At 41.7% G+C, this 24414-nt stretch overlaps 1 protein-coding gene across 3 annotated transcripts in view; it reads right to left on the reverse strand.

The window, feature by feature from the left end:
* Positions 1-24414, reverse strand: part of LOC131662934 (sodium-dependent transporter bedraggled-like) — a 74931-nt gene that overhangs the window by 46242 nt on the left and 4275 nt on the right. For 2 of the 3 annotated variants that reach the window (XM_058932943.1, XM_058932942.1), the window contains exons 1-4: positions 16705-16765; positions 12858-13734; positions 5510-5956; positions 4291-4905 (exon numbers count right to left, since the gene is read on the reverse strand). In XM_058932943.1, the coding sequence (XP_058788926.1) occupies positions 4291-4905; positions 5510-5956; positions 12858-13734; positions 16705-16750 (1985 nt within the window). In that variant the 5' untranslated portion in view covers positions 16751-16765. Of the gene's footprint in view, positions 1-4290; positions 4906-5509; positions 5957-12857; positions 13735-16704; positions 16766-24414 lie in introns of those variants that run through there. The other variant, XM_058932944.1, reaches the window with a different exon arrangement.

Raw genomic sequence — 24414 nt, forward strand, 5'->3', positions numbered from 1 at the left:
ACTCATCCGATAATTTTGAATCGCCGTCGATCGATCCGAATTTCTTATCTCGGCCACGCCACCTGCGTATGATATCGACGAAGACAGACACGCTCAGAGTCGAGCGCTGATAATGTGCGCGCATTCCAGAAATAATAGGTGCAAAATAAAATGCGTGAAAAATACGCTGGGGCCCCAAGCTGCGGCAGCACGGATGTGCCAGCGAGTTGCGAGATGGAGAAATTGAGGCGCGTCGGGGCGACGACGTGACGCGACGCCGCAACGAGATATCAAAGTTTCTTCATAAACGCGCGCATACGTTTCGACCATTAGCGCGCAATGTGCACTTCGTGTATGAGTTGAATGTTACCTTTGACGGCAAATTTCGCTCGACGTATGCAAACCCATTCCGCTGATCGACGCAACGGCAAGCCAGATAAATTCATTCTCGCAGAGTAAACAATACGAGAGATCTAATCATCCTCGATTGCTCAAATAACGTTCGATAAACTACTCGATCACGTCGAAGCCCAGCAAATAAAGAACCGACGGAGAAAAAAGAAGCGTAACAATATTATCGTAAAGGGCATTCGATATGCCCACGCGCGGCTTATAAAACTAGGAGGCGCACACATAATCGTCGGGAGGAAGATAATTATTATACAAGCCCTCGCCGAGGGCACACATATACGCGCAGACCGGACGCGACTATACGACCCACCGACTTCCGCTGGATGTGGCGGAGTGAGAGAAAAGGGCAGATCGCCCTTGAAAGCGAAACGCGCTTATGGCGCACCCAGCTTGCGCGCGGCTCGGCTCTATTGGAAACCGATGTGGGAAATTGTCCATCCACTCTGATAGTTGGGACGATTATTGTCGTCGCTCATTGTTATGGCCGGTTGTGCTTGCGACGACTGAGAACTGTAAGTCTGCCACGATTCCTTTTTCAGCATTGACATTTTTTCCCGTAGCAGATGTTTGGTACGTGGTTATTCGTTTAGTAGTCACGTCAATTTTGCCAAGCAGTAACTAACCCACGATATAATGATTCATTGGAATTGGTAGTTTGATTATTGATCGATTATGATTAATCTAGAAATGAAGATTCATCAAAGCTATGAAAGCGGAACCCAAAATCAAATAAATAGTCTCGATTTCGTTAAATTAGAATCCTTACAAAAATAAGCAATAACTGCTACGTTTATCGATTCCGAATGCTTATTTTATACTGTTATTAGAAGCGCTGCGTATCGTCAAAATTATCAATTAAATTCATACCAAGAAAGAATATCAAAATGGGTAAGTCTGCATCATCAAGATGATAAATTGCAACTGAAGGGTATAGACGGTTTCGATAAAACGAGTTTATAGTATATTCACTCGGCCTATTGTCAGACTAGTCAACTAAGGCTCATAGTGGAGTAACTAAACCGAAGCTCAAAGATATTTACCGAACCCAACCCAAACCTGGTAACGACTGCCCTTCGTTCATCCATCAAAGTGTTCAATGCCATCAGGAATATCTAAAAACTCATTAGCTCGGTGAATCGTCGAACAAACTAATTGCAACTGAAAATTTTATATAAATTAAGATCGTTTTGCGCTGAAGGCAGGGTGGCAGTTTATTAGTCTTATGTGGAACGTTCGTTTGATAAATCCAAATTACGACGTGCTGTCTAGAAAGAGGAAGGTTCGTTGAGAGCAGAAATAATAGGAACTGGTACAGTAAATAGAAGAGATGAGTTTGCTTGATGCCAACAATTCTAAAAATTTTCGCAAATGCTGGCGAACGTAACGACGTATTTTCTTAAGGAAAACAGTTGAGTATAGATTTGGTGATAGCACAGCTATTTGTGGAAAACAAGAGGAGCATTCGCGAGGTATGCTGAGTCCGGACAGCCGACAATAATTTGGGATAGTTCGATAGGCAGGCATTTGATAATATTAAAAGCGGAATAGCTGAAAATGTTGATCGAGAGATCGTGGTTGCGAAGAATTTTTCATTTGACTTTTATTCTACCAAAGCTCGCAAGTTATTAACTTTATCGAAGAAGTTAGCTACATTAGATTGCAACAGTGACAATCATCCGATTGGTATACCGGTTCAGTAAATCACATACTAGATTGTTAATACCTATTGGTTAACCAGGGGCCAATATTGATTCGGTTATATTTCATTTATTTAGTTTTGATTACCTGTGTATGGTTTATTAGCGACACGAGAATCTCTTTGCCAAACATGTTAACTGTGGTATTTTTTAAAACAATGTGCACTTTTCGCACAGCGTGTTGAAAACGAAAAATTTCTAACTATAAAACATATCAATTATTTCCTCTCGTCCAATTTGAAAAATTATTTTTTATAGTCTATAAAAGTTCGTCCAATCAGGAAGTGCCTATCGATGATGCTCATTGACCCGATGGAGCAATGATCAGTTAGTTTCCTATCTTATTTTTTTCATCTTTATTGAATATTTCATTTACCGAATTCAATTATACAATTTCTTTCCTACTACCGTTTCTGTTTATAGTAAAAAAAATTTCCTTTACAATTCCGTATAACGTTTCGATCACTAACATGCAGATATCTTGAATAAATAAAAAAATTTACGCATGAAATTTACTTTTCGATTGAATTTCAAATCTGTGTGAGGCCATGAAAAAAAGAAAGAGCAGAGCGCTCGACAGGTGTGGGCGCGTTCAATCAGAGAGAAATTTCACATGACACTGCGCATGAATCAAAAGTTTCAATATTGATTTTGAATGCTCCATCAGCTGCCACCGCGGAAACAATTCTTTTTCGAAAAGAAGAAAAACCCTTATCAAACCAAACATATCACCCATTGTTATGATTGAGAAGCTGTAATATTCGTCGTAGCAATCGAACGATCAATAACGCGTTGAATAAATAGTCATTATAGGCTTTGAAAGTAAATTTTGCCGCAGCGATAATGAAAATGCTCGAAGCAGAAAGGGAATTAATCAAATCAAACTGGCGCTTGGGCGACGAGGAAGCTCTTATACGGCATACACATATACCTACCCACGTTACTTGTGCCTGCCCACAAAGAGAAAGAACTTTCCTCCGGACACACTGAAAATATAATCTTGTATGCCTTTGACTGTGAGTGCACAATCGCCATATATATGGCTATATGGGATAATGCGTCTCGAGTTCTCGAGCGTGTAACTGTGATTTCATATACCTATATAAACGTACCCACTCGAGGATTTTGTGAATGAAAACTTTTCGATTGGATGGAATTGTTTTGTGCGCCGGTGATTGATGAAAGGCTTTTGTGAAATAACCGTTGGGCGGTTGTCAGACGATGCATTATTACATTTTTATATTTGCAATAATTGCATTTTTTAAAACGACATCTCTCGCGTAAAATTGTTCGAACGTTAAAGCTCGGCAGCTTTATTGTTCGCACATGATTGAGTTAGTTTCTCAAGAACCCGGTTACGTATTGCAGTCTCATACAATTTCGTAGCGCCGCTACGAACGTCGCAATGTGAAATTGCACGTCAAACAACACATATATACCGGTAATGCTATCCCACAAAATCGATTCCAGTCGAATAAACAAACCAATGGCACCACAAAGCGAAGTTCCCCGCGAGACTCGGATTTTTGCACGGCTAATTCGGATTACGAAAAACCGCCGAAAGATCCTGGATAAGGCACATTGCAAAAGTCTTACTGTCGCGTCAGTTAACGAGGGCCCCGGTCTAATCTCAGCTCGAACAAGCACGTTTCATCGCCCACGCGCATCCTGCTTCGTTTTTCATTTTATTTTTTCCTTTATTTGTTCCTTTAATTTCGTCGCGAGGAAAGCAAAAGTTTATCAATTTTCACGAGAGCAGGAGAGGTAAAAGAAATTCCTCGCGCGTTGGTCTTGTAATTAAAGCGAACCGCTAGCCACAAAAGAACAGTTAGCGAGCGCCGAGCGCGTTTCTTTTACCGCAGATTCATTTTCATATCGAGCCAGCTCTCCTCGTTTGTTTCGCGTTTGCTGCATCGTAGAAAGGAGTTGGTCGCGCGTCGCCTCCTTTTTTTCTCTTTCTTCCCTCTCCCTTCCTCGCCTTGCTCTCCCAAGCGCGAGAATCGCACTTTCTGTCGCGCGAACGACTTTTCTTTCGAGAAGCATTTTTCGCAAATAACCGCAGATGTTATCGGCGATAAAGGCAGCCTGAAACGCGCCACTCCTCGAACCCACGGACGTCTGCCTGGATTAATTGACCATCTCCGCTCTGCGGTACGGTGAAGCTCGCCTGCTCGCGACGATGACAAAAGCCAGAACAGCTCACCTTCTGGGAGACGAAGTGCCGTTGGTTTGGTGCACGGGACTGACAGTGGCACTCGACGTAGTGCTACTGCTAACACTGCTACTCGCGCCACCATGACTACTGGCATAAGTGCTGGTCGACTCGGCAGAACTTGCACTCCTCGCTGATGCGGCTGGCGCTGGTCGTTGTTGACAACGACTCCGCCGACCAGTGCGCCGTGGTACGTTGCCGCCCGTCGTGTTCGTCGCCGTTGACGTCGTCGTCGTCGTTGTCGCCGCCGCCGTCGTAGTCGTCGTAGTCGTAGTCGTCGTCGTCGTCGTCGTCGTCGTCATCGTCGTCGTCGTCGTCGTCGTCGTCGTCGTCGTCGTTGTCGCCGCGTTTGTGATCGTGGCCGTGGTGGGCGAGTTCGGCGGCGCTGGCGCACCTCTCACCGGCGCCGGTGCGCTGGACGGTCGCAGTAAGTTGCCGGTCGTGTCGTTCGTCTGCGCCGCCAGTATTTCCGGCGCTATCAGCGCAATGTCCGGTAGAGAGCTGCACAGATCTTGCGTGGTGGCGTTGCTGCTGCTTTCTAGGATGCGTAGCTGACGGAGACGACGCATCGACGCGCGTAACCATGGCAGCGTGCCGTCGCCGTTGCTGCAAATGCCGAGAGCAAAGGTTTGTTAACGTAGCCTCACCGACAGTCTATTCGATCGACTGACCGAGCGCGGGTGTCAAGTTTTTAACGCCCTTGATATTGAATTGGCATTCGCCGATTGGTTAACGCTCTGATAACTGGCATGCGTTCTCTATTATTATTATTATTATTCGTACGTTGCGCGTATACATACAAATCTCCAGGCGTATTAGCACGTGAACGTGCCGACCGAAAGGAGAAGGCGTCTAATGTTGATTGGAACGATGCGGGCGACGTTGACGTTCAACTTCTTTGGTACCGCAGTATATAAACGTCGAAAAAGTTATTTGTTTCCTTAATTGCCGAAATGCTTAACGCAAGAGAGTCTTTACGCGCATAGTTAACTGGGAAATCGATACCGGCTGCATAATTTATCGTAATTAGTCGGCGCATTCGCGAAGGGCAAGAATCGCGGAAGCGCTTATCTTTATTTTCGATTCGATCGATCGTAATGGTCATTCGGAAACTGCAGCCAACAGGCACCCCGTTCGATTTTTCAAATTTTCTCCGCGCGAGCGTTCGACACCCGCCATAATAACCATAGTTATATCTGAAATAACCAACCTTTGAGCGCCGTTAACAATCCTACAAGTGTCGTTGTCCCTGACAGCGGGCACATTGCACTGATCGTCACACTGCACGAGTAGCGAGTCGACGACGACGATCGGCTCGCTGCTCGGCTTTCCCGCAGCCGCGGCGACTGACATCGCGACACTGCAGCCCACCTCCGCCGCCGACACCGACGACTCGTCAGAGCCGCCACCGCCGCGAGCAGAGCGCACGCGCCGCAAGGTGGGGGTTAGTCGAGCCGCCACCGCTACCTCTCCCGCTGCTGCCGCGGCCGTTGACGCCGATCCTGCCGACGCCGCTGCCGCCGCCGCCGCCGCCGCCGCCGCCGCCGCCGCCGCCGCCGCTGCTTCTTCCACCCACGACCAATCTACTTCGGAACACGACGACGAAGCCGATGATGAACTCGAGCAGGATGATGCTGATGATGAGTTTGACGATTGACTGTTTGGCAGAAAGAGATTCAGTCGTTAATTGTATTGTATTTCTTTTTGTACATCGAATAGAGATATCTTTAAATTGATGCAGTGGATTTAGACAAAATAAGGCGGAGCTTTCAATCGCACTTATATTATTTTATTCCGTAGCAGTTCCACTGTCGCTAACGAAATTCACTTTTTCAAGTGCAATGTTTTGCGACATTTAATTTCATTTCGTGCACTTCCTCGTTCCCACTCGTCATAAATTGCGCGAAAATTGACGTAATAATTCAGTCGGTTCGATACACAACCGATCTAATCGCCTATTAAAAATCAGCGCTCAGCGCATAATCGAGAACTTACAGAATTTTACAATCATCTGCATAATATCGATATTATCAGGTGGGATCCGGAGATACTTAATTGAGTAACGAGCATTGTTCAATGACAATATAATCGTTGCAGGATCATAAAACCTCGTTCGTAACCTGTTACCTGAGACGCAGTAAAAGTCTTTGCAAAATAAATGTTTTAAATTCATTACTTCATGAATCTTGGATATTTAACTCGCAAATTGCATATAAACGAAATCTCGGCAGTGGGGGATTCTCCTGCCTTTCCAAAAGCTGCACGCGACTCGCGTTAAACGAGCGATGAAGAAAGAAAAAAAGAAGCAACTCGTAAGGAAGAGGAAAAGGGTCGTTTCGTGGCAGTACGATGTCCGGAACGTTATATTGCCGCTGCACGTGCGCGAGATAATTAACTATGCGCGGTAATGGAGAAACCTTTTGTATCTATGGACTGTTTATTTTGGAGAAAGCACGAGGGCATCCACTTAGGTTTCACTTTTTCCCATCCGCTTAATTGCCAGACGTATCGCCGTGAAATAGGAGTTTACATCGATCGACGGAAATTTAGGATGCTTTGATTATTCGATGTGAAGAGATAGAGAGACAACAATTTACAAGTAAATTATGCTGGTCGCAAAAAAGAAGACCGAGTGGTGCTCGCACCAAATGCACTGCAACGGCAATTATAATGAGCAAGAAGTCGAAGCGTCAGCGGTGTATAAAATTGAAGATTGCAACAACAGAAAAAAACAAAATAATCAACTGGTGGCCATCAGCTTAGAGATATCTCTCTCTCATTCCCTTCTTTACGACGAGGAATTTCGAATTCCTCGAAACAATGATGTTAGTCTTTTGGTCGTCTCGGTTGCTTGATTATGCATATATGTATATATGTACGCATATGCTTCCGGTCAAGCGGCTGCCAAGCGTTTCGTAAATATGCCGTGCACGCGTGCCCCCTTCTTTTCGTTTCTTGTGCTAACGCGATGCTCGTGTAATGGAGGTGTTGCTCGATCGCCACGTGCTCGATTGTATAGTAGATGCAGTTCTCGAACATAAAACAAATAAAAAAAGAACCCGGCAATGTCGTGGCGCGGGGGTCCGGATTGATCGCGGAGAAAAGAAAGATTGTGCATCTTCACCGGTGGTACAGTTTTTCGAAGTGGAATTAGCATTTTAATGTTGGACGTTTGATTTTTGAGTGGAAATTATTTTGCAAGTTGAAGATTATCCTCGGAGAAGTTCGCACACTCAAAAATATAAGGCGTCCAAAAATGCAGCATAGCCGTGAATCAAGAGATTAAAGAGCAGGCTCATTAGATAAAGCAGGCTCAGAAACTTTGCGAATTATCTTTCAGAATTTATTGAATTCTGCGCATGAAACCAACTACAAAGGGTCGTGAGAGTGAACACGCTATGTATCAAACAAGAATAATGAAACAGGAACATTGCAAAATAGATGTAAGTGTAATGACTAACGAACGCCGTTCAAACACTTGGGGGCCCGTTACGCCTGCCTTCTTCCCTCTCTATTTTTTTTATTATCAAATTCGTTCTTGGCACGTGTTCCAAAGCGCTCAGCGACGCGTAGACACGTAAATTAGCCAACTCAGGAAATACGGGTTGGCAAAAAAAAAGAAAGGGTATACTATCTCGGAAATAGCGAAGTTTGTAGAGATTTGTGTTTTTTTTTTCTCCCTCTTTTTTTAGCATATGTTGATTTTTCAGCGCGAGAACGTTCATCGCAACTGGCAGAATGAACTAATGATTGTCAGTCTAAATATAGAATGAAATTGACGGATATTAAATGTCAATAAGCGCAGGATAATAAAAAATAATGAAGCTATGGGAATGGAAACTAACGTAAACATTTACGATTCGATCAATTTGTTGAAAAAATAAATAATAATCGCTAGATTTGCAGTTTATATATTTGTATTTTACACTGTTACTAGTAGCGTAGCGCATTGATCAAATTTATTAACTAAAATTATTAACTAAATTTAGTTTACAAAAGGGTACTGGAATTGCTGAGTCATTCATTGTAAATAGATGATTTATGATAGATATCTCTGTAGACTGTTTGTCTGCTAACACTTAGATTACTACAGTAATATATGTATAATCTATAATAGCAATCTAATTGTAAGCGTTAGTAGGCAAGTAGCCTACAGAGATGTTTATCTTATTATTGTCTATTTGCAATGATGATTTAAGTATATATGTTTGATACAAACTTACATCAAATAACTAAAAAATTGCTCACGTGGCACATTGTCCAAATGGTTTATTGTCACTGTATAGAGTATAGATGTTAGCTTGGTAAAGGATTCTGCAGTGCTTTCACACGACCTTTTGTCAGATTAATCAACTAAAAGTCATAGCTGTGTTAGCAAAAGTGGAATTCTAGGATATGAAAATGAATTCTTCAATTTTTCAATGAAAATACAAAAATCGTCTTAATAAATGAAATGAAACTAGAGACGTACTTCACTAATTTAACTTTGGCAAAGTTGCAGCTTCGAAATTTGAAATTGGTCATCAATTTACACGCGCAGGGTATCGTTGAATTTATGAGCTTAAATTTATTCTATGATAAATGAACCTGGCGACGGATTTTGCGACGGAATGTAACGAATGGGATTCTGAGTCTGAATAGTTGAAAATGATTTGTGAAAGTTCAGCAGGTAGGAATTATTAAAGTCGAAATCGGATAGGTCGGAAATGACCAGTGGGATAGGAAGATTGTGGACGGAGCCCATGGTGAAGTTTTTTCGGTTTAATCATCACTGTAGCAGACCCGACGAGCAATTTACTCGATTGAAGAGGGTAGGGGTATTCGTGCTCGATCGAGCTGTCATATGATGATTACGATAGGTCATGGCCAATCGCAGATCAGGCTGTTTGTGATTATTGGTTGATAAAGACTAATAATAATTTTGTTATTTAAATATTTTACTTTTTTATTGACTATGCACTGTTTTACAAAATAAAAAAAAAAGAATGTAATTTATTTTTCTATGGAATTAACTTTCAAATCCGCGTATAGGTCCATAAAAAAGAACGGGACGATCGACATGCACGTGCACTTAGTCAAAACTACACATGAATTCAGCTTCAATATTCTTGATGCTGTATGATTGGATGATTTTGCCTTTTTCTCTTTTTTCTTAATTTAAAAAAATTCCTAACTACGGATGATTTTTTTAGCAGATACTCAGATTTTAGCGCGAGACCGTGAGATTACGATTGCTTCTGCGAGAATTAAGAAAAAGATGTACGATTATCGAGTGAATGTAAATGCGAGGCAACACTCGCTTCGGTAGACTATACAGTCCCTGTTTTCAATGCATCCAATCACACGTTATTATTTTTTCAAATAAAATTGTTAAATTGAAAAACAATGCAAGCCTGTCATACAAGAAATCGTGCCAATAAACAGTAACATTATCACCTACTCATTTCTTCGCTGTACAGCTGCACTTTAAAAAATAACAACACTGCGTATAAGTTATCAATGACACTCAAAACGTCATAAAGTTTTCGCTCTCGTTTCTCGTTCAGCCAATCTATCTATAGCAACGCCGTTACAGTCTCATTTTGCCAAAGCCAGTCGTTATATCGACAGCGCGGAAAAGTGCTCGCGCGAAAGAGCAAAGGAAAAGAAAACAACAGGTAGCGAATCGTTCCGCGCGTTGTGCAATAACAGTAAAAAACGAAAATGTAAGAAATGAAGTCACGGGAGATAATGGGCAGGTGAAAAGAAACTCCGGCCCAGAATATCTGTCGCGGGCTTTTCTCGCCATTGTCATTATTGCCGCGGCACTTTACGATGCGTTCGACAATACGCGCGCCGCCACGCGCCCCGTTACAAAAAGCTTCGCACGTCGTTACATATCTCTTCGCCTGATTCCGCGTTCGTACTTTCGAGGACGCGTTATCGCGCGAAAGGCGACGAGGTTTTTAAGATTAACCCGGCAAATAAGCTATTTTAAGTGCGCCATAAACAAATCGAGTTAAGTAAACTTTGCGAAATCCATTGTGTTTTTCGCTGATTTATCTATAGCAATGGGCTAAAAGTGTAGTTGTGTGCTTTTTAATCATGGATGTGCTGAATGCTATCGGTCTCACTGTGACGTTCACCGAAAATGCTATTTATTACTTTTTATGGATTTTCTAGTGGACAAATATTTATATTTTTGAGAAATTATTTCGTTATTTTTTACAATAATGATCAATCAATTTTTAGCGCACCAAAATATTATATTTAATTAAAAATTAAACATTATTATACAGCAAAAATTTTATTCAACTGTTTATTAAAAACATTGTTTATAAGTTAAAAATTATAAATATAATCTGCTCAATGATAAAATTAAATAGCTGCAGTATATTGACTGTACTAAGGTAGCATAATCATTTGTCTTTTTAATGAAGTCTGGAATGAAAGGTATTGTGAAATAAAATCTTTATATTTTTAAATTTAAATAAATTTAATTTTAAGTTAAAATTCTTAAATATAATATAAAGACGAGAAAACCCTATAGAATTTTATAATTATTTTAAATTTAGATTTTAATAAAATACGCGCGGGTGAATCCTAGCTGTTGACACAGGGCGTGTAGAGCGCTTGTATAAACAAAAGAGCGAGTATCAAAAGAGCGGCAAGTGTAATAGAACGCTGACCCAGACAGACAGAATTTGTGTGTTTTATTAGTGTGCTGTCAAAGAAAAAGTTATAAAAATGGATGTTACCGAAACACATGTGGAGGCAGATTCTACAAATCTGCCAAAAGTTGACACTGGAATGTTATTCGACTTCTTGAAGTATGGACGCAAATTCCGCGACACTGATTTCGAGAAAGACAAAGGAAATTGGTGACTATTAACTCTATTATATTTTGTACAGCAAATTGTAAACTAGAAATATATGTAATTTAAAATTGTTATTTTGTTTCTAGTATGATTAAATAGTACGGCGACCGTGATATTGGTTACGTTACTGTGTTCAGAAATTCATACTATTGTGTTGTCAAAGCAAGTATTAGAGCTGATAGCAGTAGTGATAATTTTTGCTTCTTAATTCGAACCCGGATTTACGAGACAAAAAATGTTATTGGGAAAATTGAATGCAAAAAATGTACACCGATTGGTAAGGCAAATTCATTCATGTCATAGCTAGTGGTTTTCTTCATTACTGGTAAAGTGTATTTCTTCGATAACTTATTTTTAGAGTGTATATACATGGTTTTGCTTTATTGATGTGGCTGCACCGAAGAACTGAAGAGACTGTAGATGAAGTAGTCAATTATAACAAGAAACCAGGTTCAATTTTCAGTAGAATACCCAAGCAAGATATAGTAGCAAATAATCTACTCGTACCAAAATCAAACTTTGATATTGAATACTCTCAAATTAGTAACCTTGAAATTACCTCCAATAAAAATGATGCAATCAACAATTCAGTATCTGTACATTCAGTAGAAGATGGCAAGCCTCAAATAAAAAATTTATTTATGGATGAATTAGTGAAGAAATTTTTGAAGCATAACAAAGGAACAGTAGATGATTTTATGATGTTTGCAGAACAACAAATGACTGACTACCTTTGTCAAGAAGCAGAGAAGCTCACTCGAGTACAAGGAACTGAACTTTGGATGGACTTGAGATATGGCAGGATCACAGCAGCATCAATTGTCTATGATGCTGTATACTGCCGTATATATAACGGTAGGTTAGCTAACAAGATTTTGGAAAAGGTTACTAAATATCAGTCACCTGCTGTGAAAAGAGGGATCTATTTGGAGACCAAAATTTTACGTGAAGTAGAATTACAAGAGAACATTACTACTGTTCCTTCTGGATTGTTTTTGATACCTTCTTGCCCAATCATAGGGGCTTCACCAGATGCAATTGGAAGTGACTTTATCGTTGAAATAAAAGCACGTTCAGATGACAGTACTTTTGAAACTTTTTTGCAAAATGGAAACATCAGTAGTGAATGCAAAAATCAAATGTATTTACAAATGTATTGTACCGGTATGAAGAAAGGATTATTCTGCGTTGCAGATCCAAATTTTGAGAAGAATAAGAAAGTTACCACTGTTTGGTTGGATTACGACAAGGAATTTGATCGGATTTTAGCAAAAGCGAAACTGTTCTGGATATCTGCTATTTTTCCACGTCTTGTAAGCTATGTTAACTTAATACTTTCTACATAATAAAAAATTGTGATAAATTGAATCTCATTTATTACGTTATTAGATCATTTATCTATATACTTCATCAAATATTAACGAAGTTTTTATAACTTGGATAAATTATTTGCATGATAATTCGTTTGATATGTTCTCATATGTATTCCTATTTTATTTCTCATACATTTTCCTATTTTTATATCAATTGTTTCCTTGTATTTGCAATTATTAGGATTACGATTTACGAGTTTTTATTACATTTGAAAAATAAATCTTTCAAGACATTTTTTGTTTTATACTTGTGATAATAAATATTTTTTCACTCAATCCACTGATAAAAAAATTTTATAAATTTCCAAACATAAAACTTGTGACTCACCCAACAGAAGACGCCGATTTTCTTAAACTATTCCTTTTGATTCCTTTATTCATCCTCTCGCTATTTCTCCTCTGCCTTTTGCCAACAAGATCGCACCTTGACCTTCTACTCCCCGCACTCCAAGATTTTCTGTACGGACAATTCTTCGACCTCTTCTTCCAAGGTTGCTCGTTGTCCAGCCCCACGGCAGAGCAAGTCAACGAGCGCAATCGTTTGAACGAATTTCTCGCAGCTTTCAATCCGTCGAAATCAAAGTTCATCGAAGTCGGTCGTTTCTCGTAAACTTTACCCGACGGCGAAGCTTCGAACGCCACATTATCAAAAACGAAACTATTCGATTTCTCCTGTATGTAGCAAGTCGGCTCGAGCGGATAAGATTTCGGCTCGTCGAGTATTCTATGCTGTTCCTCTTCATTGTCGTCCAACTCGGCGAGAAAATCAAAGGCATCGTTGATCTGTCGCGAGGCGTCGTCGTCTCTTTCGCCAGCGGAATTGTCCACCGCATCGACACTTTGAATAACCGGCTCAAGGTTTTTCGTGATGTCCCGTACTCTCTTGATAGTGTCGGTCGACACCACATCGATTCTCTTACGAATTGGAACAACTTGATCGTGACCAAGTGTCACTAGCACGTTGTCCCTGTCCTCGGAGTTTCGCAGCAGGTCCTGACTGCGGCGCGTCAGCGACAACTTTTGCTCGAGTTTCGGCGGGCAGACGTCCAACAGATGCTCTTGCTCCTCGGGCGTTGCGTCGGCGATCGTTATGCGCGGTTGTGGCGCTACTCCGGTCTCCAAGTCGATTAGATCTACCTCGTCGGCTGCCGATGGCGACTCGGATGTCGATGCCATCTTCGCTGCACGATGGCGGTTGCCACGCTCTGTAATGAGAAATCCAGCAAGTGCATCAGTCACTTCGTTCGCGCGACTTTTTCAAGCGAGGACACGTAAGTAAATGATATGCGTCATCTAGAAGGAAGACAGAGAATTGACCGTTTACTCGAAGAGATCATTTTGTGGTCTCGAAGAATGCCTAAACACTATGAACATTAGTGGTACCAGAGAGGAGCAAATTAGAATTTTTATCTTTTCGCAAACGACAAACGGCAAACGTTACTCGATTGATAACGCGACAACACAAGGCTTCCACGAGATTTGGTCACGACGTTATAGTGACAGCGGACATCGTTGCCTCTAGCTAGCGAGTATTCACTCTCTTGAAATACGTCTACTCGTTGAATAAACGAATGGAAAAGAAGTGTTATTTTGTTTACGGGATCGAGCGGAGGGAAAAGCCGGATGGATTTATGAATAGTGCATTGCCGCTTTCTAGATGCGCCTATCGCCAAACCTGACCCACATCTCGTTATCCTCTCGTGAGAGTCTAACAACCTCCTTCGTTTTCGTTCCAACGTTATTTTCGATTGCCTATTAACTGTTCTTTTGCAGATTGAGCGGTTTGATCGATTGTTGAAATATGCCCGGATAAAATAAAAATGAATCTTATCACCAGACGCATGTGTGATTAGGAGTTTATGGTAAGTTATCAACGAAGCGCAATGAACGATTTTCAATGCAACTAATTTAGGTCGTCAATATCATTGTTATTTGTAGTATAATAATAATAATTCGAATTCAAGGAATATTGATAAATGCTTTAGATTTTTCGCAATTTTTAGACAAAGTTTCGTCAATGAATTACAACCGGGTCACACAATCGTGATAATGCCATGTTACAGTCAGTGTCATTTTAATTTCGTGACAGTTTGCTAAACTATATCAAATAACATAGGTCATCCTACAACACACACAAAAACTAATTTCTCAAAAATAATTTCAATCTCGTGACTGAAACCCCTTGCAACGCCAATCTTACCCGGCCAAACAACAATAAATTATTGTTGGCGAATCCTTGCAGCCGTGCGAAATCCCCTCGTTTCACCGGCGTTTGCTGTATTCGTGTCAGGCGTGATTTTTCGCGAACGATTTTAACGGTTTTACACTCAGGCACGTACCTAGAAAATCAACTCGCCTCGAGATTTCTACAGCAGGTTCGTCTTTTATGGGATTCCTGCGACGTGGAGGGTGAATAATGATTGTCAAGAATTAGCATAGAGCAAAAAGTTTTCCCAGGGAAAGTGCAAAATTGCGCACCCAAAACGAAAGTGAAATTTCGCATTGACATTAACATGCAGTCGACGTGGATCCTTCGAGTGCCCAAAGAAAAAATTATAATGCCACTGCTTATATGAATAAATAATTTGCAGTTTCTCAACTTTCGATTAGTTCGTCTTTATTATTATAATCAGTCGCAGATCAAGCATTCATCGCACCGATCGGTATAAATATTAATCAAAGTTGCACATCCATGTATTATTAAACAACGTTGCGCGTGTCTCAAATAACCATTCTTCGACAAAAACATGCGCGCACACACACACTCATACGCGCGCACGCCCGGAACAGTTACAGCGACACATTGTAACGGAGAGCGAAATTGTAACAAATGTTGCGCACGGAGAATCCTAACGATCGATTAAAGCGAATTCCACGCGCAGCCGTGATCTTCACCTGCGATCAAAAGACCTTGGACACAACCGACAGCACGACTTGCATGAAAAAATAAACCAACGACGAATTGGTCTCTTGAGGCGCTTAACGATACGGAGCAGGTGTCATGATTGGAATTTTATTGTTACACTAGGAGGAATGAGTTTTTAAACGGAGAAGAAATTCTTGCAAGCATAAATGTGCAGGTTGCTCGTTTTATATCGTAGACACGAAAATAATCACACTAAATTCGCCCTGATGTATCGATTGCTTTATTTTTTATCGTTTCTATGATCGTAGAATCATCCGAGGCAATGTAAGCAAAATAATTCCAGGCAATACACGTACGATTAAAAGAACACGAATAAAATGGAAACGACAGTGGTACAATTCGGTAAGAACTTGTTTATATTCTACATTGAGCTAGTGCAAGTGTACGGACGGCGATTGATTCATTCAAAACCAATTAGCAAGTTAACTGCAACGTCTAAAACAAAGGTACCTTCATAGCTAAATAATTTTCGACTGTTATTGTCAACGAGCAAGTACAAATCACTTAATATTTTTTCATGCAAGTCGCCAATAAGCGGCCAAGCTTACAAAACACAAAGTTACAGTAGCCAACAATACTATATTTGATTAAAATAAGCCTATGGCGATCTCTAGTATTGGATAATCATGCAAATCCGAAGCGTCATAGTGTATAAAGCATTTGCATAATGAGTCAAGTGGCAAATGAGGATTAGAGATGTAACTTATTCTTCTCACAGCTGTCGTAATATTGATTATGCATTAGATTATCGGAGGGTGGTTTGTATAGAGGTTTCCGATTTAACGTTATTAACGAAAAAACTGATTTTGTTTTAAGGTTACCAATGGCATTCAATGCTCATTTCTGTAAGACTAAATTATTCTTATCTTTATAATACCGCAACACGCGAATAAAATATAGGATGTAAAATCAATCATAAAATTTCCATCTTCTGACAATCCGATAAATCGTAATCGAGGTAGTAGTAAAAACACTTTCCAATTTTAATTGTAATTTTTAAATCAGCAGCGCATCAATTCTTTTCGTATTATCAATGAAAATCGTATAATCATCTCACATATCTCGTTGAATACTTAACACTTTATCTAAGACTTAGAGAGTTTTCTTACAATCAAAGGAATAATTTCATTTCAAAATTAATTTAACATTACTTTTTTTAATAGTCAAATTCGGCGGAAAAATAACATTGAATAATAAACCGCATAAACCTCAGGTATATAGGTATAAGTAAGTATAGGTATCAACTCACTTTTCCTGCGGAATATCTGCAACATCTCGCTCACTATAGCTAACATAATAGCGAAGAAAAAAAAGCTTCAAGTAGCCTTGAACTCCATTCGCGTGAATGACAAGCGAAAAGAAAAACTGCGTAGTGTGCTCGACGACGTCCGAGTTGTCATTGCGCGAGCAACTTGTCGCGCGAATGTTGTGCACACGCTTAGGATTGATTAGCGTGTCGATGATAAAAACGTCCTCCCACACGTCACTTCTCCGTGTGAGTGAACGCGACTGACTGTTTGCGCTACATTGTGGACAAGACTTGGAAGTAGGTTGGCGATGAGTAGTTGCTGTGGCGATTGAGGATTTTTTTTTTAAATTGCCGGCTTGAGGGTTGCTGCGCACTTTTTCTTTCTCATTTATCAGTTTTCTCGTAAGTAAAAATTTCCACGGCATCTTAATTTTTTTTCTCGATATCTTGCTCGTACGTGTCATTCGTTGCCCCACAGTCAAAATTCGATACGAATATTATTATTTTCCTCTTGCACAAGTATTTTTTCAGACTTTCACACTGTAATTTAGCATCTTATTAACCGGTAAGCTCCCAATTTTGCAATTATGATCTTTATTAATCTTGCACGATACGCATCAATACAGACAATACTCATGAATATTCATTGTTATATCAAAGTAGTCGTTCCAATACGCGCAAGATAATCACGTTTAATTAAAACCATTTAGATTGACGCTTCTTGTTATCAAGAAAGCGATTCTCGGAATAACAAGGGATGACGTAACGGACATTTAATAACATGCACGATTATTATTGCGAGTCGGTCATATTTAGTTAATAAAGAAAGATTATTTGTGAAATCCAAAAATAGCTTTCAATTGCCTCGTCGCAATCAAACCAATACAGAAGTTAAATTTAATATCCTCAATTGAATCGATCGATTAAATTCATTCCCGTGTGCCGAGAACGAAAGATAGTTAAAAATAGTTTTGTTCCCGCTGCGCGAAGGGAGCTTTTTTTTGTGTCTACAAAGTCGGCAATTAGCCGTCTGTTATATATATATAATTCGACGTTTTGTTTTACTCGATCGAGATGAATGTTGACAAGAGTTTTGACAATACGTGACTTTGACAGAGAAAGAAAGAGAGAGAGAGAGAGAGAGAGACTTGATTTATATGAACAGTACCAATTGAATAACTGAAATAGAATTCTCAGGTTAGTTTTTTATGATTAAATATTAATTAAATGTCTCATGCTCGGCTTTTTTTACATTCTACAAGTTTGAAGTTCCGTTTGAAGCAGAATCACGTTAATATTAATGAGAACCATATAAAAACGTTGGTTTTAATGAAGATATGCAATTTTTTTCACGAATAAAGTGCAATATTTTTATGGCTGTAGAGCTTAAGCTTTTTTGAGAACCTGAAAGAAAAAGACGGATACAAGATAGATCTCCGAAACAAACAGTTGAAATCATGTTACATGAATTACAGCTGCGAACTTTATTAGCCATCTATTTGAAATAAACGGAATCAGATAAATTTTTTCTCGACACAATCATTGCCACCTACTGGCAAAGAAATTAACTGTGGAATAAGACGAGTTTCCGGAGGAGATATACTGCGAAGTCACTTGAAAGAGTCGAAGTTACAATGAATTTTCACTGCGACAAACATCCAGTCGCCGACAAATTTATTGCAAAGTCTCGTAAATGAAAATCAAAACCGGCGAAAGGTTTAACAATTTGAAAAACTTGCCAGCTGCCGTTGACTTTTTCCCTCTTCTTATCTCTCTACCAAAAATTCCACGCTCCCGAACAACAGAAAACGTTCATTGACAAGCGCGTACGTAGCACACGGCAGCGGCATTTAAAAACCCGTTCGTGCCACCACACGAACGAAACAAAAGTCCCCGGTCAGAGGGGCGCGGTGACGCGAGCGAGCGAGCGAGCGCGCGAAGAGAAAGGCAACGCACACAGACGGAGATCTCATTTGCCAAGGAGTCGCTGTGTCAAAACTCGCGCTGCGCAGCGAGCGACAGCGTCCTCTCTCGCACGGACGAGAGCGAAGGAGCGCGAGGGGCAGCGCCTGCCGTGGACCATCCAAAGCGAATCCTTTGCTTTTCGCGGCCTTGGCGCTGATCGCGATGTGTCTTTTTTTTTGGTTTTGCGCGCGGATGGGAAAATGATGCGACTCTCTCGCGCGCGCGCGCGCGCGCAGCTAATTAAAGTGCCAAGGCCATCGCCGCGCCGAACGACTCGCGCTTGTTTTCTTTTTTTCGGATTTTGCTGCGCCGCCCGCGCGAATGTCTTTCCGTGCGTCGTTTGGACTTTCGCGCTTTTGTGGATGTACAATGTACACGCTGAGGCTTCGTTACACGTTCGACGGTACAAAATTTGTTTCGACTGCGATTACCGAGCAACAATGTTCGTTTGAAAATAACCATATCTTACAGCAGAAATTTATCATGCATTAGTAAATTTTGTTGAAAAAGTACGGATCAAACAATCATACATTTGAACATCGTATTCGCACATCCATTTCCAACTTCAACACCGTAAGTGTTCTCGTCAAAATACGTCATATAACTACTCGTTCACTTTTACATGAAGTAATGATTGATATCAAATACTGTAATAGTCGATATCTATTGTAATAGATACAATTAAAAAGCAGGATCGGATTCAGAGTCTACCTTTGGCAATTGAAAGAAACGATAAACATCACCAAAAATAAAAAAAAATATATAAACACCAAGCTTTGTAAAATGATCCAATTAGAATTTAAATTATGTCGATTAAGCTTATTAAGTTTCGCATTCCGTCATTACAATCAAGCTTTAATTAATATAAAGCACTCATTGCCCACTCCGACGTAGATAACAAATTAACAATCGATCCCTCATAAATAACCCGAAATAACCGATCGCTAAAAGTACAGGCATTAGGCAAATTCAACCGCGATTCCTCCTCGGTCTCTCTCAAGAGCATTATAGGTAGACAAAACATCGCGAAGAATAAAAAGAAAGAGGCGACGATGGTAGAAGCTCGATAAAAACGTATATCTGTTCGTGTTTTTTTTTTCTCTCCGCTGAGTGCGTCTATAACACAATGAGCCCGCGTGTAATGACGGTTCGTTGAACCGTCGTCGCCCAGTGCACATCCGACTTGCTCAATCCTCTTTTACTCGTGCTCAAATAAGCAAACCCCCGCAGGCCACTTATCTCTCTCTCTCTCTCTCTCTCTCTCTCTCTCATTTGAGCTGTGCACGGTTTTTTTTTCGTTACTATACTCTAGAAGGAAGAGTTTCACAAGCGAGAAAAAGAACACTCTTAACGCTCGATTAATCTGGCGGTTTGTTGGGAAATACTAAAGAATTTTTCGAAGATGGGGACGGCTTAGAATACGGTAGGATGCAATATCACGAGGGTGTATTGTTACATTTTTCGTTTTAGGGAAGCGATGATTTCTTCATTTCGAAGTAACGTTTAGGATAAAGTAATACATTAACCGTTAGTAAATTACGTTAAAAGCTCGGACGCTTTGACAAAATTTCACGTTCGCTAATTATCGGCTTTGACAAAATTATCAGTCGCTCGTGCGCCACGCGATTTGGCTAATATACGGCTTTCAGACAACTCTGATGTGTAATATGCGGAAGGGACAGCAGCAACGCGCGCCACAATCTAATCGTGTCGCTGCTGATAATTATTACGCTGCTGATGACTATCCCGGTTGAGCTCGCTTGGTTTGCTTTCTTTTCTCAACCGATCCATCGTCATTGCGTTACTGTTTTGAGCCGTGCGCCTCTGTCGCGAGACGTGGAAATTCAAAATATTACCTAACCAATGCCACCGTTATCCTGACAGAGCTGTAAATTCAAAAAAGAAAATAAAGAATCAGTCCGTTATCGTCGAGCCAATTTATCCTTCCTCGTCCACGAGCAAACATTGACGGAGAAAGAGAGGGAGAGCACAAAGATTGCACGGCACACTTTGAGAAAAATCCCGAACAAGCGTCATCGTCGCCTTCGTCATGAAATGGGAAAAAAACGACCGATAAGCCCGCATAAAAGGAAGTCGCGTGCTCGCGATCGAGTGCGTGTCCTTCGTAATTCGCGCGCGGGCTGTTGAACTCGTATACGCACCGAGAGACTTTAAATTCAACGGTGTACGAGAGATATTACGATTAGCCGTTGGCCTTTCGAACGCCTCTTTCTTTCATTGCAAATTGGCTTTAATTATTTTTTTTTTTAGAGCAACCGAGTGTGTTTTATTGATTGGTTTTTTTCTTTTTTTTTGGAAGGATGTGTTTGCGATTAATTGGATTCGTTATCATAGTTATGTCGGTAAATTAAAATCTTGATGCGGCTATTCTTTCCTAAAGAATAATAATTAAAGTTCACTGCCTGAAAAAGCTTTATCGGTAATGTAACAAAATTATTAACAATTATTCACTTGGAATTGCGATAAAGACAAAAATTCATATCGAAAACTATATTCAACGAAATCAACTGATTTTAATCAGGATCGAATAACGTTCAACTGCTTTTGTCATTGGCTGAAATCATTTTCGCATAAGAGTTGTTCGTTAAATAAGTATTCAAGGCACCTATCGTCGAAGCAATTCAACTAACAATCGGGCTTGAATTCGGCAGCAGCAAAGGCACACAATACATAACCGCGTTCGTGTATTTTGCGGGCTAAAAACCATGCATTGACCGATTGAATCATTGCCAAAAAAGCGACGCGCCTACGACACTTCCACGAAACTCCAAAAATATTTCGACGCCAGCGCACACATTGCTCACCGTGAACAACGGCCGAGAGGACGAAAAGAAAAAAGCAGCGCTTGTACGAGATAAACAGTAAGAGAGCGAGAGACACGCCGGAAAGGAAAACGAGGATAATTCATACCGCAACGTATGATTTGCATGTTAAAGGAGCCCGCTGCTGGCTTGCGCGGATGCAGCGCGATGGCTTTCTCGCCGCGGCCCGTCCGTTCGTCGCGCGGCGCCGAAGTCACTCTCGAGGCGACGAACGATCGAACGTCTTTCGCGCGCGCAGGCAATCGCGTCTGTTTTTCCTGCCTCGCGACACCGTTGCGATTGTCGCATTTTTCCGCGAAAACCTCGCCACAACGCAATTGCGCAACGGAGAGCGAGAAGAAAAAGGGGGAGAGGAGGGGGGGGGGGCAAGGGGCGCGCTTTCTCTCTTTGTTTCGGCCAGTTGTCTCCCTACCCGGCGATCGGCGCGCGCGCAACGCGTGCTACTCATTATTTACGCCTTCTTTTTCTCGCGTGCCCAGCCGTGAATCAGAGCGCCAGGTGCTGTTCTATAGTTTTACGTACGGCACAGAGGTGAACAACCTCGTGTGTAGGCTGATGCTTGGAAAGTGTAAGTAATTGAATTTGTGATTATTGTCAAACGCATATGCGCCGAGCTGAAAATGCCTCTTCTATATTTTTTTTTTCTTTTAATTTTCGTCGTGACTAATTTCGCCTTTAGGTTGGCAGTATTCACAAAGACTCGATTCTTAAATCGGGCGCCTTTGGAGCCTGGTCTCTTTGTTTGTTTTTCTTTTTTGCGAAGACACGGACGAAGTCAAGTTATATATAGAATATTCCGAACATCATATGCTTATAAAGTATTTCAAGAATGGCACGAACACAATTCCAAAATTAGACGCGATACTCGAATACGCGAGAATCTGCAGAGTGTGAAAAATGCATGTTCGCGATACTCTCGCTCTTCGAAAACAAACGTTATATTTCGCGTCGTTAGTTTATCAGCGAAAACAAATTGAACGAGCGCGATGCTTGAATTACAGCTCCGGCAGACGTGTTCACGGCATAATCGCATTACGAGCTCCGTGCAATACAACGGCGCTCGCGACATTTTTCCTCTGTTCTTGAATTGCGCGGACGATTTGATTGAAAAGCGCCGTAATTGATGGCTCGCGCAGATTTATGTTCGCGCGCGGCGACTCGGCCGAGCGACGATCGACTCCGCGTCGTCGGCGCGCTTTTGTCGATCGGCTCGCAAACGATCCGCGAGACCTGCATCGCGCGGAGCGCGTCGACGTTTCAAATCAACAATCGCCGCTATATATAAACGCGAGTGAAACGTGACTGCGCGTCGAAAGCCACGAAGTCTCCTCCGATGATTTTTGCCTCGCAGTGTGCGAAAGACAATCGTCCACGTTACTCTGCCAATCGTCAATCGTTGCGTCTATATACGTGTACCCCTCTCTATCTCTCTCGTTCTATCTTGCTCTTGGAATGGAACGATCGTCCCGAATTTCCGCGTGGATGATCTCGAAATAGGCGACGGCGCCGCGTTTAATTACGACAAAGCGCGCGAACGTATATTCTGCTCTCTCGTTAGCGCGCGCATTCGAACTCGTCTTCTTATTTCGATTTCAAGTGAAAATGCCACGGCGAGAGAGCGAGAGAGTATGCGTGTGTGTGTTTAATTGCGGTATCAAAGCACTCTCTTGTTGTGTTTGTTTCGGGATCAGGCATGAGGCTATTTTAATTGAAATGCATGTTTGGCTTTGCAATGTGAACCGAAAGCGAACACACGTATGGATCGCTTTTTCGCATTGGGTTCGTAATATATTTTATAGTTTGCGTTACGATGGTTTTGAGTTGAGTAACCGCTGTTTTATTCGTTTGCGTTTGCGGTAGTTATGGTTGTTCAGCTATCCGGTACTGGTTTTCTATGTCGACGTTGGCGTAGCTCGCACTTTGTGGGAAAAAAAAAAAAAAAAAAAAAGAAAAAAAATTCCGATGCCTTTCCGTTGGAAGGGTCTATTAGGAGCGCAGGCTCGCGCTCGACGCAGGTGATAGACGCAAGTCGAGGACGAGTATCTCGCAAGCGACGCGCTCGCATGATAATCGAGACGAATCCTTTTCGCACAGCGGCGCGCGACGTCGATCGCTTGCCGAAACGAGGCAGAAGAGAAAAGAAAAACAAGAGGTGCCCGCGGCGCACAAGCCGCATCGGCGGACACGGGAAAACGCCGTTGAACTGCTCCTTACCTGCGCGCACTATGGAATATTATATAGCTGGGAGGCGAGCACGCGCTGGAGAAAGAGAGCTCGCCTAGCAACTGAATTGCCTGATATACGCTCTCTCGCTCTCTCTCTCTCTCTCTGCCTCTCTAACGTTGCGTGTGTGCCGTGTCCCTATATACATTCAGGCGCGCACACGCGCGTGAGTCATGCCGTTGGCCTGCCCTCTCTTTCTCTCGCTCGCGTTATTAGAATCGCCTGGACGGAGAGCCGGCTCCGCCTGTACACACGTACGTCGTTCGCCACGCTGCGCGACGCTTCCCGTCCGTCTGCTGTGATGCTCTCTCGTGTCGACGAGAATTTCAGCCTTTGCTTGGCTCTCTCTCTCTCTCTCTCTCTCGTCCTTTTTTCTCCCCGTCGGGGCCGTGATTGCCAGCAACACAATTTAGTCGATCCGAACGGTGGCACGGCACCATTAGCATGCGCGGCCACCAAAAAATCTTGCTTTCCGAAGCGCTCGCTGGATCCGTTGGATGAAATTCCGAACAGCTATGCTCGGCGTCGAATTGGAAGAGGCACCTTTTTTATTAACGTTGCGATATCCGTTTATCTCTCTAATACGACTTTCTTCCAACGTCTTGTATTAAATATTCTATCGTCGCAAAACGCTCGTACCCGAGGAATAGACAGAGACTGCCACGTTGAGCAAGTAAAG

Source organism: Phymastichus coffea, unplaced genomic scaffold, assembly GCF_024137745.1.
Source record: "Phymastichus coffea isolate CEN01 unplaced genomic scaffold, Cenicafe_Pcof_1.1 PCOF00028, whole genome shotgun sequence".
In the NCBI taxonomy this organism is placed as follows: Eukaryota; Metazoa; Arthropoda; class Insecta; order Hymenoptera; family Eulophidae; genus Phymastichus; species Phymastichus coffea.